The sequence below is a fragment of the Hyperolius riggenbachi genome, chromosome 1, assembly GCF_040937935.1.
Source record: "Hyperolius riggenbachi isolate aHypRig1 chromosome 1, aHypRig1.pri, whole genome shotgun sequence".
Lineage (NCBI taxonomy): Eukaryota > Metazoa > Chordata > Amphibia > Anura > Hyperoliidae > Hyperolius > Hyperolius riggenbachi.
Genome location: NC_090646.1, coordinates 328,247,906 through 328,261,874, shown reverse-complemented (window position 1 = coordinate 328,261,874; position 13,969 = coordinate 328,247,906). Strand labels below are relative to the sequence as shown.

The 13,969-nt window shown below is 48.9% G+C and overlaps 1 protein-coding gene across 1 annotated transcript in view; it reads left to right on the top strand.

The window, feature by feature from the left end:
• Window positions 1–13,969, top strand: part of ATP8B3 (ATPase phospholipid transporting 8B3) — a 335,474-nt gene that overhangs the window by 33,415 nt on the left and 288,090 nt on the right. Inside the window, exon 4 of the mRNA XM_068234593.1 lies at window positions 283–396. Within this exon, the coding sequence (XP_068090694.1) occupies window positions 283–396 (114 nt within the window). The remainder of the gene's footprint in view (window positions 1–282; window positions 397–13,969) is intronic.

The window sequence follows — 13,969 nt, the reverse complement described above, 5'->3', positions numbered from 1 at the left end:
ATTGGTCTTTCACGTGGAATTCCAATAAAATTGATGCATGTTTGTGGCAGTAATGTGACAAAATGTGGAAAACTTTAAGGGGGCCGAATACTTTTGCAACCCACTGTATATGTACAGTGGCTCTTTGGGCCAACAAACTGGAGACAGAAAAAAGTTTGATTTTGTTGTCAATTATAAGGTTTGAAAATTCATTTTGAAATGCAAGTATTTCTCCAATCAGTCTTTGGTTTTTGACTTTTAAATAAATATGTGTTCATTCATTTTCCTGTCTCATCTTTCAAGGATAACAGTATTAGGACCAGTAAGTACAACGTCATTACTTTCATCCCTCTCAATATATTTGAGCAGTTCCACAGAGCAGCTAACCTCTACTTCCTGTTTATAATTATTTTGCAGGTAAGTGCTCCCAAGTGTATCTTTTAAATATCATTACGATAAAGAGCTTAGATCTGAGGGACTGACATATTGCTTGACTGAATAAATATTGTTACATTATTAATAGTGTATGTATTCTTCATTCTATGTGGATACACTGCATGATAAATATGTCTAAAATTTAATATGAACTAAAACATTCAGAGTTATTAGTAGGCTCCCCCGGGCTATGTCATTATGATGATCTTCTGAACATGGGCATTGCTAGCCCTATTTTAGGTGGGCCCGTGCCCCCAACATGTCCTGGGGCGCCCCCGATCTATTTTCAGGGGTGCCCTGCCGCTAGGATCTGGAGGGGTCGCAGCATGATGGGATAGCTTGGTGGCACGTCGGTGGGGAGGGGGGATGGTCCCCCCTCCCTCACCCTGGGCTCTCCCCTCCGCGCTCCCCTCCAGCATTGAATAGTGGGTATGCAGGCGCGGGGCAGCGGCAGATACATACCTTCCTTGCGTTCCAGCGCGGATGTTTCTCCCTCTAGTGTCTGACGCTACTTTCTCGCGACAGAAGCTAGAGAGAGGAATATCCGTCGAACGCAAGGAAGGTATGTATATGCCGCGGCCCCGCCGACTGCATACCCACTATTCAATGCTGGAGGGGAGCGCAGAGGGGAGAGCCCGAGGTGACCGACCGACCCACCAACGTGCTACCAAGCTCTCCCCTCATGCTGCGACCCCTCCAACCCCCAAAAACGGCCCTGAGAGGGCCCGGGGAGAGGGGGAGGCGGGGGCCCGCTCAGAATTTCTGCAGGGGGGGCGACGATTCCTAGTTACGCCCCTGGCCAGGTCGACGCTGGCTGTCAAGGTAAGGGGGCACCTGTCACTACCTAACTGGGGGTCCCTGTCACTACCTAACCTGGGGGGCGCCTGTCACTCACTACCTAACCTCGGGGTCCCTGTCACTCACTACCTAAACTGGGGGTTCCTGTCTCTACCTAAACTGAGGGCCCCTGTCACTACATACACTGGGGGGTCCCTGTCACTACCTGTAAGGGGGGCACCTGTCAGTAAATACACTGGGGGGCTCCTGTCACTAAATGAGCTGGGGAGCTCCTGTCACTGCCTGAACTGGAGGGCTCCTGCCACTACCTGAACTGGGGTGCTCCTGTCACTACCTAAACTGGGGGACTCCTGGCGCTACCTTAACTAGGGGGCACCTGTCACTACCTAAACTATCCAGGCCAGCCAGCCCAGCATCACCACAAGCCAACCAGCCCAGAATAACTGTCAAAAAGGCCACAGCATCACCACCAGTCAGGCCAGCATTTACTTCAACCAGCCAAGCACAGCCCAGCACTACCGCCAGCCAGGTCACAGCATTACCGCCAGCCAACCCAGCCACAGCATCACCGCCAGCCAGGCCACATCATCACTGCCAGGCCTTTCAGCCAGGGTTGCTCTCCAAATTCGCGAATTCGAATTCTACCCGTGATCACGGGTAGATTTTCATCCTTGCCAAATTCAAATAGCGATCCTGCTCCCAAATTCGAAGTCAAATTTTCCCAAATAATGCCTCTCGAATTCGGCCATTTTAACCCGTGTTCACAAATCTGGATTCAGCTACCGTCGCCCAAAACCCGCCGACTTTAAAGTGGATCCTAGGTGAACTTTTACTCATTGCATAATTGTGTTCCTTTCCTATTGTTTATATGGCATTCCTCAAGCCAAATACTTTTTTGTTTTTGTTTTAATACTCTAATTCCCTATAAACTAAATAAACCATGCCCACAGGTTTTTTAGAGAGTCTTGGCAGTAGCAAGGGTTTATGGGAGCTCAGTCTGGGCACGTTATGCGCCGGATCGAGCCATCGGCTCGATGCCGGCGCATCCCCGCTCGTCCCCGCGTGCGCGCGTATCGATTGCCGTTCCCTTGCGCTTCCTTATCACCGCTCGATTCCCTGCCATTGTCTGCCGGCGGGGATCGAGCGGGCGAGGGTCGAGCGGCATGATTGGGCCAGCTGAATATTATCAGCTGGCCGGATCAGCTGGTCGATACACGGTACAGAAACGTACAGTGTATCCCCAGCATTACTAGCCATTGATTTCAGAGGCAGAGGGAAGAAGGGAGGAGGGGGGATTAGGTTTTTTTCATAGGCTGAGTGCTCAAGATACAGATAAGCCTGCCTCTGTGTAATGTTTACAAACAACATGGCTGCTGTCATTGTATCACAGGAAGAAATAATCATTTTCTATTAAAGCTGTTTGCAGCTAGATTTGCTGTGTAAACTATCTAAACTTTAGATAAGATATATAGACAAGTTACTAGTTATAGTTAGTTTTTCATCTCGGATCCGCTTTAACATAACCTGCAAATTTGGTGATTCTGGCATTTAAGGGGGCTGTGCAATTAACCCTTAAATTCGGCGGGTTTTGAATCACAAATTCGAGATCACGGCCAAATTTTCCCCTGACCCGGATCCGAATGAATGCGCCCGAATCGAATTCAAGTCCATTAGAACCGGGTGAATCCGAATTTGACCCAGACCCGAATTTGAATGTACTCGAATCGAATTTGGGTACATCCGAGCATCGCTGTTTTCAGCCCACACATCATCCCCAATCCAGCCAAAAACAGTATTGCCAGGCACAGCAGCCAGTAGAGGAGAATTCAGAAGCCAGGTGAGAGGTGTCTACCATATTAACCACTTAAGGACCGCCCCCAGCCGATGGGCGGCGGCAAAGTCCGGGCCCAAACGACCGCAATACGCCCATCGGCGGGGGCGGCTGCGGGAGTGGCTATGCGGCGATCGCGTCATTTGTGACGCGATCAGCCGCCGGGGACTGGCTCCGCCCACCGCTCGCTGTAACCCGCCGGCCGTTCGGAAGCGCCGGCGGGTTACTAGCTGCCCGATCGCCGCACGGAAAGTGTATAATAGGCTTTGTAATGTATACAAAGCCTATTATACTGGCTGCCTCCTGCCCTGGTGGTCCCAGTGTCCGAGGGACCACCAGGGCAGGCTGCAGCCACCCTAGTCTGCACCCAAGCACACTGATTCCCCCTCCCTGCCCCCTGATCGCCCACAGCACCCCTCAGACCCCCCCCCTGCCCACCCCCCAGACCACTGTTTGCACCCAATCACCCCCCTAATCACCCATCAATCACTCCCTGTCACTATCTGTCAACGCTATTTTTTTTTAGTCCCTAATCTGCCCCCTACTCCCTCCTGATCACCCCCCACCCCTCAGATTCTCCCCAGACCCCCCCCCCCCCCGTGTACTGTATGCATCTCTCCCCCCTGATCACCTGTCAATCACCTGTCAATCACCCGTCAATCACCCCCTGTCACTGCCACCCATCAATCAGCCCCTAACCTGCCCCTTGCGGGCAATCTGATCACCCACCCACACCAATAGATCGCCCGCAGATCCGACATCAGATCACCTCCCAAATGCAGTGTTTACATCTCTTCTCTCCTCTAAACACCCACTAATTACCCATCAATCACCCCCTATCACCACCTGTCACTGTTACCCATCAGATTAGACCCTAATCTGCCCCTTGCGGGCACCCAATCACCCGCCCACACGCTCAGATTGCCCTCAGACCCCCCCTTATCAATTCGCCAGTGCAATATTTACATCTGTTATTCCCTGTAATAACCCACTGATCACCTGTCAATCACCCATCAATCACCCCCTGTCACTGCCACCCATCAATCACCCCCTGGCACTGCCACCCATCAATCAGCCCCTAACCTGCCCCTTGCGGGCAATCTGATCACCCACCCACACCAATAGATCGCCCGCAGGTCCGACATCAGATCACCTCCCAAGTGCAGTGTTTACATCTCTTCTCTCCTCTAAACACCCACTAATCACCCATCAATCACCCCCTATCACCACCTGTCACTGTTACCCATCAGATTAGACCCTAATCTGCCCCTAAGGCACCCAATCACCCGCCCACACCTCAGAACGCCCTCAGACCCCAGCCCTGATCACCTCGCCAGTGCATTGCTTGCATCTATTTCCCCCCTCTAATCACACCTTGAGACACCCATCAATCACCTCCTGTCACCCCCTAGCACACCTACCCATCAGATCAGGCCCTAATTTGCCCCGTGTGGGCTCCTGATCACTCGGCCAAACCATCAGATCCCCCTCAGACCCCCTTCCGATCACCTCCCCAGTGCATTGATTGCATCTATTTTCCCCTCTAACCGCCCCCTGAGACACCCATCAATCACCTCCTGTCACCCCCTAGCACTCCTATCCATCAGAACAGGCCCAATACATCCTGTCATCTAAGAGGCCACCCTGCTTATGACCGGTTCCACAAAATTTGCCCCCTCATAGACCACCTGTCATCAAAATTTGCAGATGCTTATACCCCTGAACAGTCATTTTGAGGCATTTGTTTTCTAGACTACTCCTCGCGGTTTAGGGCCCCTAAAATGCCAGGGCAGTATAGGAACCCCACAAGTGACCCCATTTTAGAAAGAAGACACCCCAAGGTATTCTGTTAGGTGTATGATGAGTTCATAGAAGATTTTATTTTTTGTCAAAAGTTAGCGGAAATTGGATTTTTATTGTTTTTTTCACAAAGTGTCATTTTTCACTAACTTGTGACAAAAAATAAAATCTTCTACGAACTCACCATACCCCTAACGGAATACCTTGGGGTGTCTTCTTTCTAAAATGGGGTCACTTGTGGGGTTCCTATACTGCCCTGGCATTTTAGGGGCCCTAAACCGTGAGAAGTAGTCTAGAAAACAAATGCCTCAAAATGACCTGTGAATAGGACGTTGGGCCCCTTAGCGCACCTAGGCTGCAAAAAAGTGTCACACATGTGGTATCGCCGTACTCAGAAGAAGTAGTATAATGTGTTTTGGGGTGTATTTTTATACATACCCATGCTGGGTGGGAGAAATCTCTCTGTAAATGGACAATTGTGTGTAAACAAAATCAAATAATTGTCATTTACAGAGATATTTCTCCCACCCAGCATGGGTATGTGTAAAAATACACCCCAAAACACATTATAATACTTCTCCCGAGTACGGCGATACCACATGTGTGGCACTTTTTTGCACCCTAACTGCGCTAAGGGGCCCAAAGTCCAATGAGTACCTTTAGGATTTCACAGGTCATTTTGCGACATTTGGTTTCAAGACTACTCCTCACGGTTTAGGGCCCCTAAAATGCCAGGGCAGTATAGGAATCCCACAAATGACCCCATTTTAGAAAGAAGACACCCCAAGGTATTCCGTTAGGAGTACGGTGAGTTCATAGAAGATTTTATTTTTTGTCACAAGTTAGCGGAAAATGACACTTTGTGAAAAAAAAAATTAAAATCAATTTCTGCTAACTTGTGACAAAAAAAAAAATCTTCTATGAACTCACCATACTCCTAACGGAATACCTTGGGGTGTCTTCTTTCTAAAATGGGGTAATTTGTGGGGTTCCTATACTGTCCTGGCATTTTAGGGGCCCTAAACCGCGAGGAGTAGTCTTGAAACCAAATTTCTCAAAATGACCTGTGAAATCCTAAAGGTACTCATTGGACTTTGGGCCCCTTAGCGCAGTTAGGGTGCAAAAAAGTGCCACACATGTGGTATCGCCGTACTCAGGAGAAGTAGTATAATGTGTTTTGGGGTGTATTTTTCCACATACCCATGCTGAGTGGGAGAAATATCTCTATAAATAGACAATTGTGTGTAAAAAAAAAATAAAAAATTGTCATTTACGGAGATATTTCTCCCACCCAGCATGGGTATGTGTAAAAATACACCCCAAAACACATTATACTACTTCTCCTGAGTACGGCAATACCACATGTGTGGCACTTTTTTGAAGCCTAACTGCGCTAAGGGGCCCAAAGTCCAATGAGCATCTTTAGGCTTTACAGGGGTGCTTACAATTAGGCACCCCCCAAAATGCCAGGACAGTGAACACACCCCACAAATGACCCCATTTTGGAAAGTAGACACTTCAAGGTATTCAGAGAGGAGCATAGTGAGTCCGTGGCAGATTTCATTTTTTTTTGTCGCAAGTTAGAAGAAATGGAAACTTTTTTTTTTTCTTTTTTGTCAGAAAGTGTCATTTTCCGCTAACTTGTGACAAAAAATAAAATCTTCTATGAACGCACCATGCCTCTCACTGAATACTTTGGGATGTCTTCTTTCCAAAATGGGGTCATTTGGGGGGTATTTGTACTTTCCTGGAATTTTAGCCCCTCATGAAACCTGACAGGTGCGCAGAAAAGTCAGAGATGCTTAAAAATGGGAAAATTCACTTTTTGCACCATAGTTTGTAAACGCTATAACTTTTACCCAATCCAATAAATATACACTGAATGTTTTTTTTTTATCAAAGACATGTAGCAGAATAACTTTCGCGCTCAAATGTATAGGAAATTTTACTTTATTTGAAAAATGTCAGCACAGAAAATTAAAAAAAATCATTTTTTTGCCAAAATTCATGTCTTTTTTGCTGAATATAATAAAAAGTAAAAATCGCAGGAGCAATCAAATAGCACCAAAAGAAAGCTGTATTAGTGACAAGAAAAGGAGGTAAAATTCATTTAGGTGGTAGGTTGTATGAGCGAGCAATAAACCGTGAAAGCTGCAGTGGTCTGAATGGAGAAAAAGGCTCTGGTCCTTAAGGGGCGAAAAGACTGTGGTCCTGAAGTGGTTAAGGGGGCATGCTGCCTATTTATGTGAAATGCTGTCTATTTCTGTTCCTTATAACTGCTGAATTTGTCTTGTTGGGGGCCTCATGATTGTTGAATTTGTCTTGTTGGGGGCCTCATGATTTGTTGGGGGCCTCAAGATTGCTGAATTTGTCTTGTTGGGGGCCTCATGATTTGTTGGGGGCCTCATGATTGCTGAATTTGTCTTGTTGGGGGGCTCACGATTGCTGAATTTGTCATGTTGGGGGCCTCATGATTGCTGAATTTGTCTTGTTGGGGGCCTCATGATTGCTGAATTTGTCTTGATTGCTAACTGCAAGACTATGGGAAAAGCTGAATCATCATCATATGAGACAATAGCATTAAACCTACTTTTTTTTAGCATTTTAAAACAGAAAATAAAACTGGGAGGTTCTAAAAAAAATGAATACATTTTTTTCAGGAGTAGGATGGATGAAATTGTTTATCTTCACAGTTTATTTTCAACTTGGATTTTCCATAATGTTCATGTATGAGTTAAAACGTTTGTACAGCATTTAGTTTAAATTGCTGTTGCCACTTTGCGATAGATACGTGACTTTTGGGTTGCAGTTTCAGCACTCGGCCTCCAAAAGGTTCGCCACCACTGTCCTAATCTAATGTCCCACCATTGCTAGGTTCATGTAAATTTGTCTCCACCCGTGACCACTCCCACATTCTGGTCCATGGCCACACCCATTTCTCGCCGGACGCGCGTAGTGCACCGCACAACGTAACCCTCATATTTTTTGGGCACGCTAGCTGCAGTGTGCTGATCTCTGCTGCCTACAGTATGTACAGTATAAGCTGTTCTCTAGTGCCTGCACTGTGTGCTGATCTACCTCCAGTGTGTACAGTATAAGGTGTTACTCTGTGCCTTTACTGATTTTAGACCAGCTGTATTGTATGCTGATCCCTGCTACTTTCAGTATGTACAGCATTAGCTGTAAAGCCTACACACAATTTTGATTTGCCAATTTTAGCTCTGTTCATCAAAGGCATTGTCTGTTGGCCCACTTACTGCATGGGGTGTTAAAATTGGTCAGTGATTGACCCATCAAAATTGTATGTGCGTATATATCTTTGATCTATGCCTATACTGATTGTAAATTATCTAAATAAAGGACAGGGGGCTCCATCCAATATTTTGATGGGCAGGCCCATTATCTGTAGCTTACATCGCTGCTAAGTTCATGTACATTTGGCCCCGCCCATGGCCATGCCCGCTCACTGTATAACCATGCTCATTTGCCCCTGCTTCTGAACATAAGGAATGCCCCTGCTTCTGAACATAAGAATGTCGCAACAAATGCAATCTCTGCATTTTCTTACTGTGCATGTCAAGCAGCTTGAGCAAACAGATGTCAAAAGCAGATGAGCTTTTTGTCCCTAGGCTTGAACAAAGAACAATGGCAAGTGATCTTCTTTTAGAACAGAGTTTTTGCCATCTATTTAGAAAGGAGTTATTTACAGTTAGAGCAGTAAAAATTGTGAATATCTCACACAGGAAGTAGTTATGGCAAATTATATATCTGCATTTAAAGGTGACTTGGATGCTTTCCTTGTTTGAAAGAACAGCCTTGGCTAAAATTAATAAGTAATTCCCAGCGGTGTTAACCCAGGGAATATAACACACTGCCAGCTAGAGTTTGGAAGATTTTTTTGAAGCCACTTGGCAAAAACTTTACATTTTTTTGCCTTCCTCTGGATCATCAGGCATATGTGAGAGTGCAGGACAACGCTGTACCATATTAATTTGTTGAACTTGGTGGACAGAAACTAACCTTATGTAAATATGCAAACAGAGAAACAATGTGCTGACACCTATATTTTCATTGAGTGACAGCAAAAACTGTCAAGGTTCAAAGGGACCCTGAGCAGACATTAAAATGGGCAAATGAACTTACCTGGGGCCTCCTAGAGCCTCTCGGAGTTAATGAAGTCCCCCGTGTCCTCCGGGCTCCCTCCATTCTGCCTCTAGCGGCTCCGTTAAGTGGCGACTTCGGCCAAAGTCGTGGGCCAATGCGTACTTGCAGCCTCTCCGCTCACACGTCTTACTCGCGCACCCGTTGCGCAAGCATTCTGCATTAGCACTTTCAAGAAATGTGCAGAAAGCTTACGGCGAAGGGTGCACGTGCGAGATGGGTGAGCGAAGAGGCTGCACTTGCGCACTGGCTGGAGTCGCCACTTAACACAGCTGCTGGAGGCAGAACAGAGGGAGCCCGGAGGACGCCGAGGGACTTCATCAACTATGAGGGGCTGAAGGAAGCCCCTGGTAAGTTCATTTGCCCATTTTAATGTCTGCTCAGGGTCCCTTTAAAGTTCAGTGTTGAATGTCAAAATGGTAAGCAGTTTCACAGATATACTGTGGCCTGCTGGGGTAATATATATATTTCAACTTTTCCAATTTGAGCTGAGTTTGTCTGCAACTCTTCCAACTCTCAGACCTCTTATTGATATACTCTTCAATGGGGGTCTGCAGATTGCAAGCCAGGAACCATCAATGCGTTATGATGTCAGAACTCACCGCAATGCGCTCAATGCATAGAAATATCATAGAACCATAGAAATATAATTGCATTGCGTTGCAATGCAATGATATTGTACGTTGCAACACAATGCAATGAATAACAAACACAGTGAGATAAATATAGGTGGGTATCAGTGGCGGACACAGCCAGCAGTGGGCCCCTGTGCAAAATTGTAATTGTGGGCCCCCTATGACCTGCGGCAAAATATGGGCGTGGCTACAACCTTGCGCCGCGGCAAAAAATAGTGGACAGAACCTGCGGCGCGTAGCGCCGCGGCAAAAAATGGGCGTGGCAATGACCGGATGAGGGCGGAGCTAACTGTAACTTAAAGCGAACCCGGGGTGAGGGTTTATTTCCTTTTAAACAATACTAGTTGCCTGGCGGCCCTGCTGATCTATTTGGCTGCAGTAATAAACTGAATTACACCAGCAACAAGCATGCAGCTAATCTTCTCAGTTCTGACAATATTGTCAGAAACCCCTGACCTGCTGCATGCTTGTTCAGGGTCTATGGTTGAAAGAATAAGAGGCAGAGGACCAGCACGGCAGCCAGGCAACTGGTATTGCTTAAAAGGAGAGAAATATGTCAGCCTCAATATTATTCTCACCTCAGGTTCCCTTGAAAAGTGCAACGCAAAGACAGTGGGCCCAAGTTTTGGTGACCCTTTCCCCAGAAAATTCACATAATTGTGCAGGTTTTCTCAAGAAAATACACATATATGCCCAGAAAATACGTGCAATCATGTCGGCAGATATGCCCAGAAAATACGTGCAATCATGTCGGCAGATATGCCCAGAAAATACGTGCAATCAAGTCGGCAGATATGCCCAGAAAATACATGCAATCAAGTCGGCAGATATGCCCAGAAAATACGTGCAAACAAGTCGGCAGATATGCCCAGAAAATACATGCAATCAAGTCGGCAGATATGCCCAGAAAATACGTGCAAACAAGTCGGCAGATATGCCCAGAAAATACGTGCAATCATGTCAGCAGATATGCCCAGAAAATACATGCAATCATGTGGCAGACCTGCCCAGAACATACACCTGCTAATATAAATAAAACAAAAACATTTACTCACCTGCAGCAGCAGATCTCCTGTCCCAGCCTCCATCCGGCGCGCAGCTCCCATGGGTGGTTGGGTGGATAGGTAGCCTAGTGGGTGGGTGAGTTATGGTAGCCTGGTGGGTGGGTGGGTAACTAGGTAGGTAGGTAGGTAGCCCGGTGGGTGGGTAGGTAGGTAGCCTGGTGGGTGGGTTGGTAACTAGCCCGGTAGGTAGCCGGGTGGGTGGTTAGGTAGGTAGCCTGGTGGGTGGGTAGGTAGGTAGCCTGGTGGGTGGGTTGGTAACTAGCCCGGTAGGTAGCCGGGTGGGTGGTTAGGTAGGTAGCCGGGTGGGTGGTTAGGTAGGTAGCCGGGTGGGTGGTTAGGTAGGTAGCCTGGTTTAGCCTGGTGGGTGGGTAGGTAGCCTGGTGGGTGGGTTGGTAACTAGCCCGGTAGGTAGCCGGGTGGGTGGTTAGGTAGGTAGCCTGGTGGGTGGGTAGGTAGGTAGCCTGGTGGGTGGGTTGGTAACTAGCCCGGTAGGTAGCCGGGTGGGTGGTTAGGTAGGTAGCCGGGTGGGTGGTTAGGTAGGTAGCCGGGTGGGTGGTTAGGTAGGTAGCCTGGTGGGTGGGTGGGTAGCCTGGTGGGTGGGTAGGTAGCCTGGTGGGTGGGTTGGTAACTAGCCCGGTAGGTAGCCGGGTGGGTGGTTAGGTAGGTAGCCGGGTGGGTGGTTAGGTAGGTAGCCGGGTGGGTAGGTAGGTAGGAAGCCTGGTGGGTGGGTAGCCGGGTGGGTGGGTAGGTAGGTAGCCGGGTGGGTGGTTAGGTAGGTAGCCGGGTGGGTAGGTAGGAAGCCTGGTGGGTGGGTAGGTAGGTAGCCGGGTGGGTAGGTAGGAAGCCTGGTGGGTGGGTAGGTAGCCTGGTGGGTGGGTGGGTAGGTAGGTAGCCTGGTGGGTGGGTAGGTAGCCTGGTGGGTGGGTTGGTAACTAGCCCGGTAGGTAGCCGGGTGGGTGGTTAGGTAGGTAGCCGGGTGGGTGGTTAGGTAGGTAGCCGGGTGGGTAGGTAGGTAGGTAGCCGGGTGGGTAGGTAGGTAGGTAGCCTGGTGGGTGGGTGGGTAGCCGGGTGGGTGGGTAGGTAGCCTGGTGGGTGGGTTGGTAACTAGCCCGGTAGGTAGCCGGGTGGGTGGTTAGGTAGGTAGCCGGGTGGGTGGTTAGGTAGGTAGCCGGGTGGGTGGTTAGGTAGGTAGGTAGCCGGGTGGGTAGGTAGGTAGGTAGCCGGGTGGGTAGGTAGCCGGGTGGGTAGGTAGCCGGGTGGGTGGTTAGGTAGGAAGCCTGGTGGGTGGGTAGGTAGCCGGGTGGGTAGGTAGCCGGGTGGGTGGTTAGGTAGTTGGGTGGGTGATTAGGTAGGAAGCCTGGTGGGTGGGTAGGTAGCCGGGTGGGTAGGTAGGTAGGAAGCCTGGTGGGTGGTTAGGTAGTCGGGTGGGTAGGTAGGAAGCCTGGTGGGCGGGTAGGTAGGTAGCCGGGTGGGTAGGTGGTTAGGTAGCCGGGTGGGTAGCTATCCGGGTGGGGGGCCCGACTCCTATCCTCCCTCCCTCCCTTCCTTCCTCACCTCGGGGGGCCCCCTCCCGATATGCGCGGCGGGAGAGCGAGCGGCAAATGCAGGAAGTCTTCAGGGCTCTCCAGGCATCCGCTAGAGGCCCAGCCGCTGAGTCTCCAATATGTCTCCAACTGGAGACATATTGGAGACTAAGCGGCTGGGCCTCTAGCGGATGCCTGGAGAGCCCTGAAGACTTCCTGCATTTGCCGCTCGCTCGCTCGCTCTCCCGCCGCGCATATCGGGAGGGGGGCCCCCCGAGGTGAGGGAGGGAGGGAGGATAGGAATCGGGGGGCCCCCCGGGGAATAAAATAATAAAAATTTTTTTAAAAAAAATAAATACTTAATGGGCCCCTGAAGAAAACGGAACTTCAGGGGCCCTCGTGCGGCGGCACGGCCTGCACGGCCGTATGTCCGCCACTGGTGGGTATGGCTCGACTGAACACAAAATTCAATATATTGGTTTAAAAAATAAACTCTTTATTATTAATCTCAAATTTTGTCAATGTTAAAATTAGCTTTATAATAAAACGAGCTGTCCCACAACCCCCCCCCCCCCCGAACATCACCCGCCTCCACTATTGGTCTCAACCTCCTATAACCCACCACCCCACCTGACACTACCCCCTAGGATAGTACAGACTGATTAGATCGTCCTGCGTATGCCGGTAGGTATATTGCTGGGCAGTGAAGCACCCTAATATGCCTCACCCTCTGGAACTGTAATCCATAAATCTCAGAGGCTTAATAAACAGGATTGGGGCCGACCGGCCAATGCAATGGACTCGGTTTGAAAGAGCCTTAAAGAGAACCCGAGGCGGGGTTCTGACAATGCAATCCACGTACAGAGGCTGGGTCTGCCTATACAGCCCAGCCTCTGTTGCTATTTCAATCCCCTTTAAGTTCCCCCTGCGCTCTGCAATTCCCCATAAATCACAGCCGCGCTGTGTGGGCTGTGTTTACATGTGTACTGTCACTCTGCATGCTCCCCCCACCTCCTGCATAGCTCCGGTCCCGCCCGCGTCCCTTCCCTCCAATCAGCAGGGAGGAAAGGGATGCGGGCGGGGACCGGAGCTATGCAGGAGGCGGGGGGAGCGGCAGACTGAGAGTAGAGAAATAAACACAGCCCACTGCGACACGCTGTGTGTCGACAGCGCGGTTGTGATTTATGGGGGATAGCAGAGCGCAGGGGGGGGTTTAGGGGGGATTGAAATAGCAACAGAGGCTGGGCAGTATAGGCAGACCCAGCCTCTGTATGTGGATTGCATTGTCAGAACCCCACCTCGGGTTCTTTTTAAAAGGGAAAAAAATCCTTCCCGAGTCCAGATGGGAGTAAAATAAAATCCATAAATGATAAACAGGAAATGTTGAAGACCAGTATAACTGGAAACAATTTGTATTTAGCACTGTAATAAGATAACACATTTCACGGGTCTCAGCCCGCTTCCTCAGGTCAGTCCAACAACACAAAATGCCTTAGTTGAGATCTGTTGTGAGCTTGAGTGCATCTATATAGAGTGCTAAATATAAATTGTTCCAAGTTATACTGGTCTTCAGGAGAGGTAAGAACTGCCTCTCTTGTTTATAATTTTCATTTTAAAATATCACTACTAACTCACTAATATCAGGCGCCTTCACCCCATTTCTTTTGTTTTGTTCCTACCTCTGCAGCAGGTTTAGATTGTTGCTTGATATTAACCCTAGAGTTCAATTTCCCAAGGATTTCT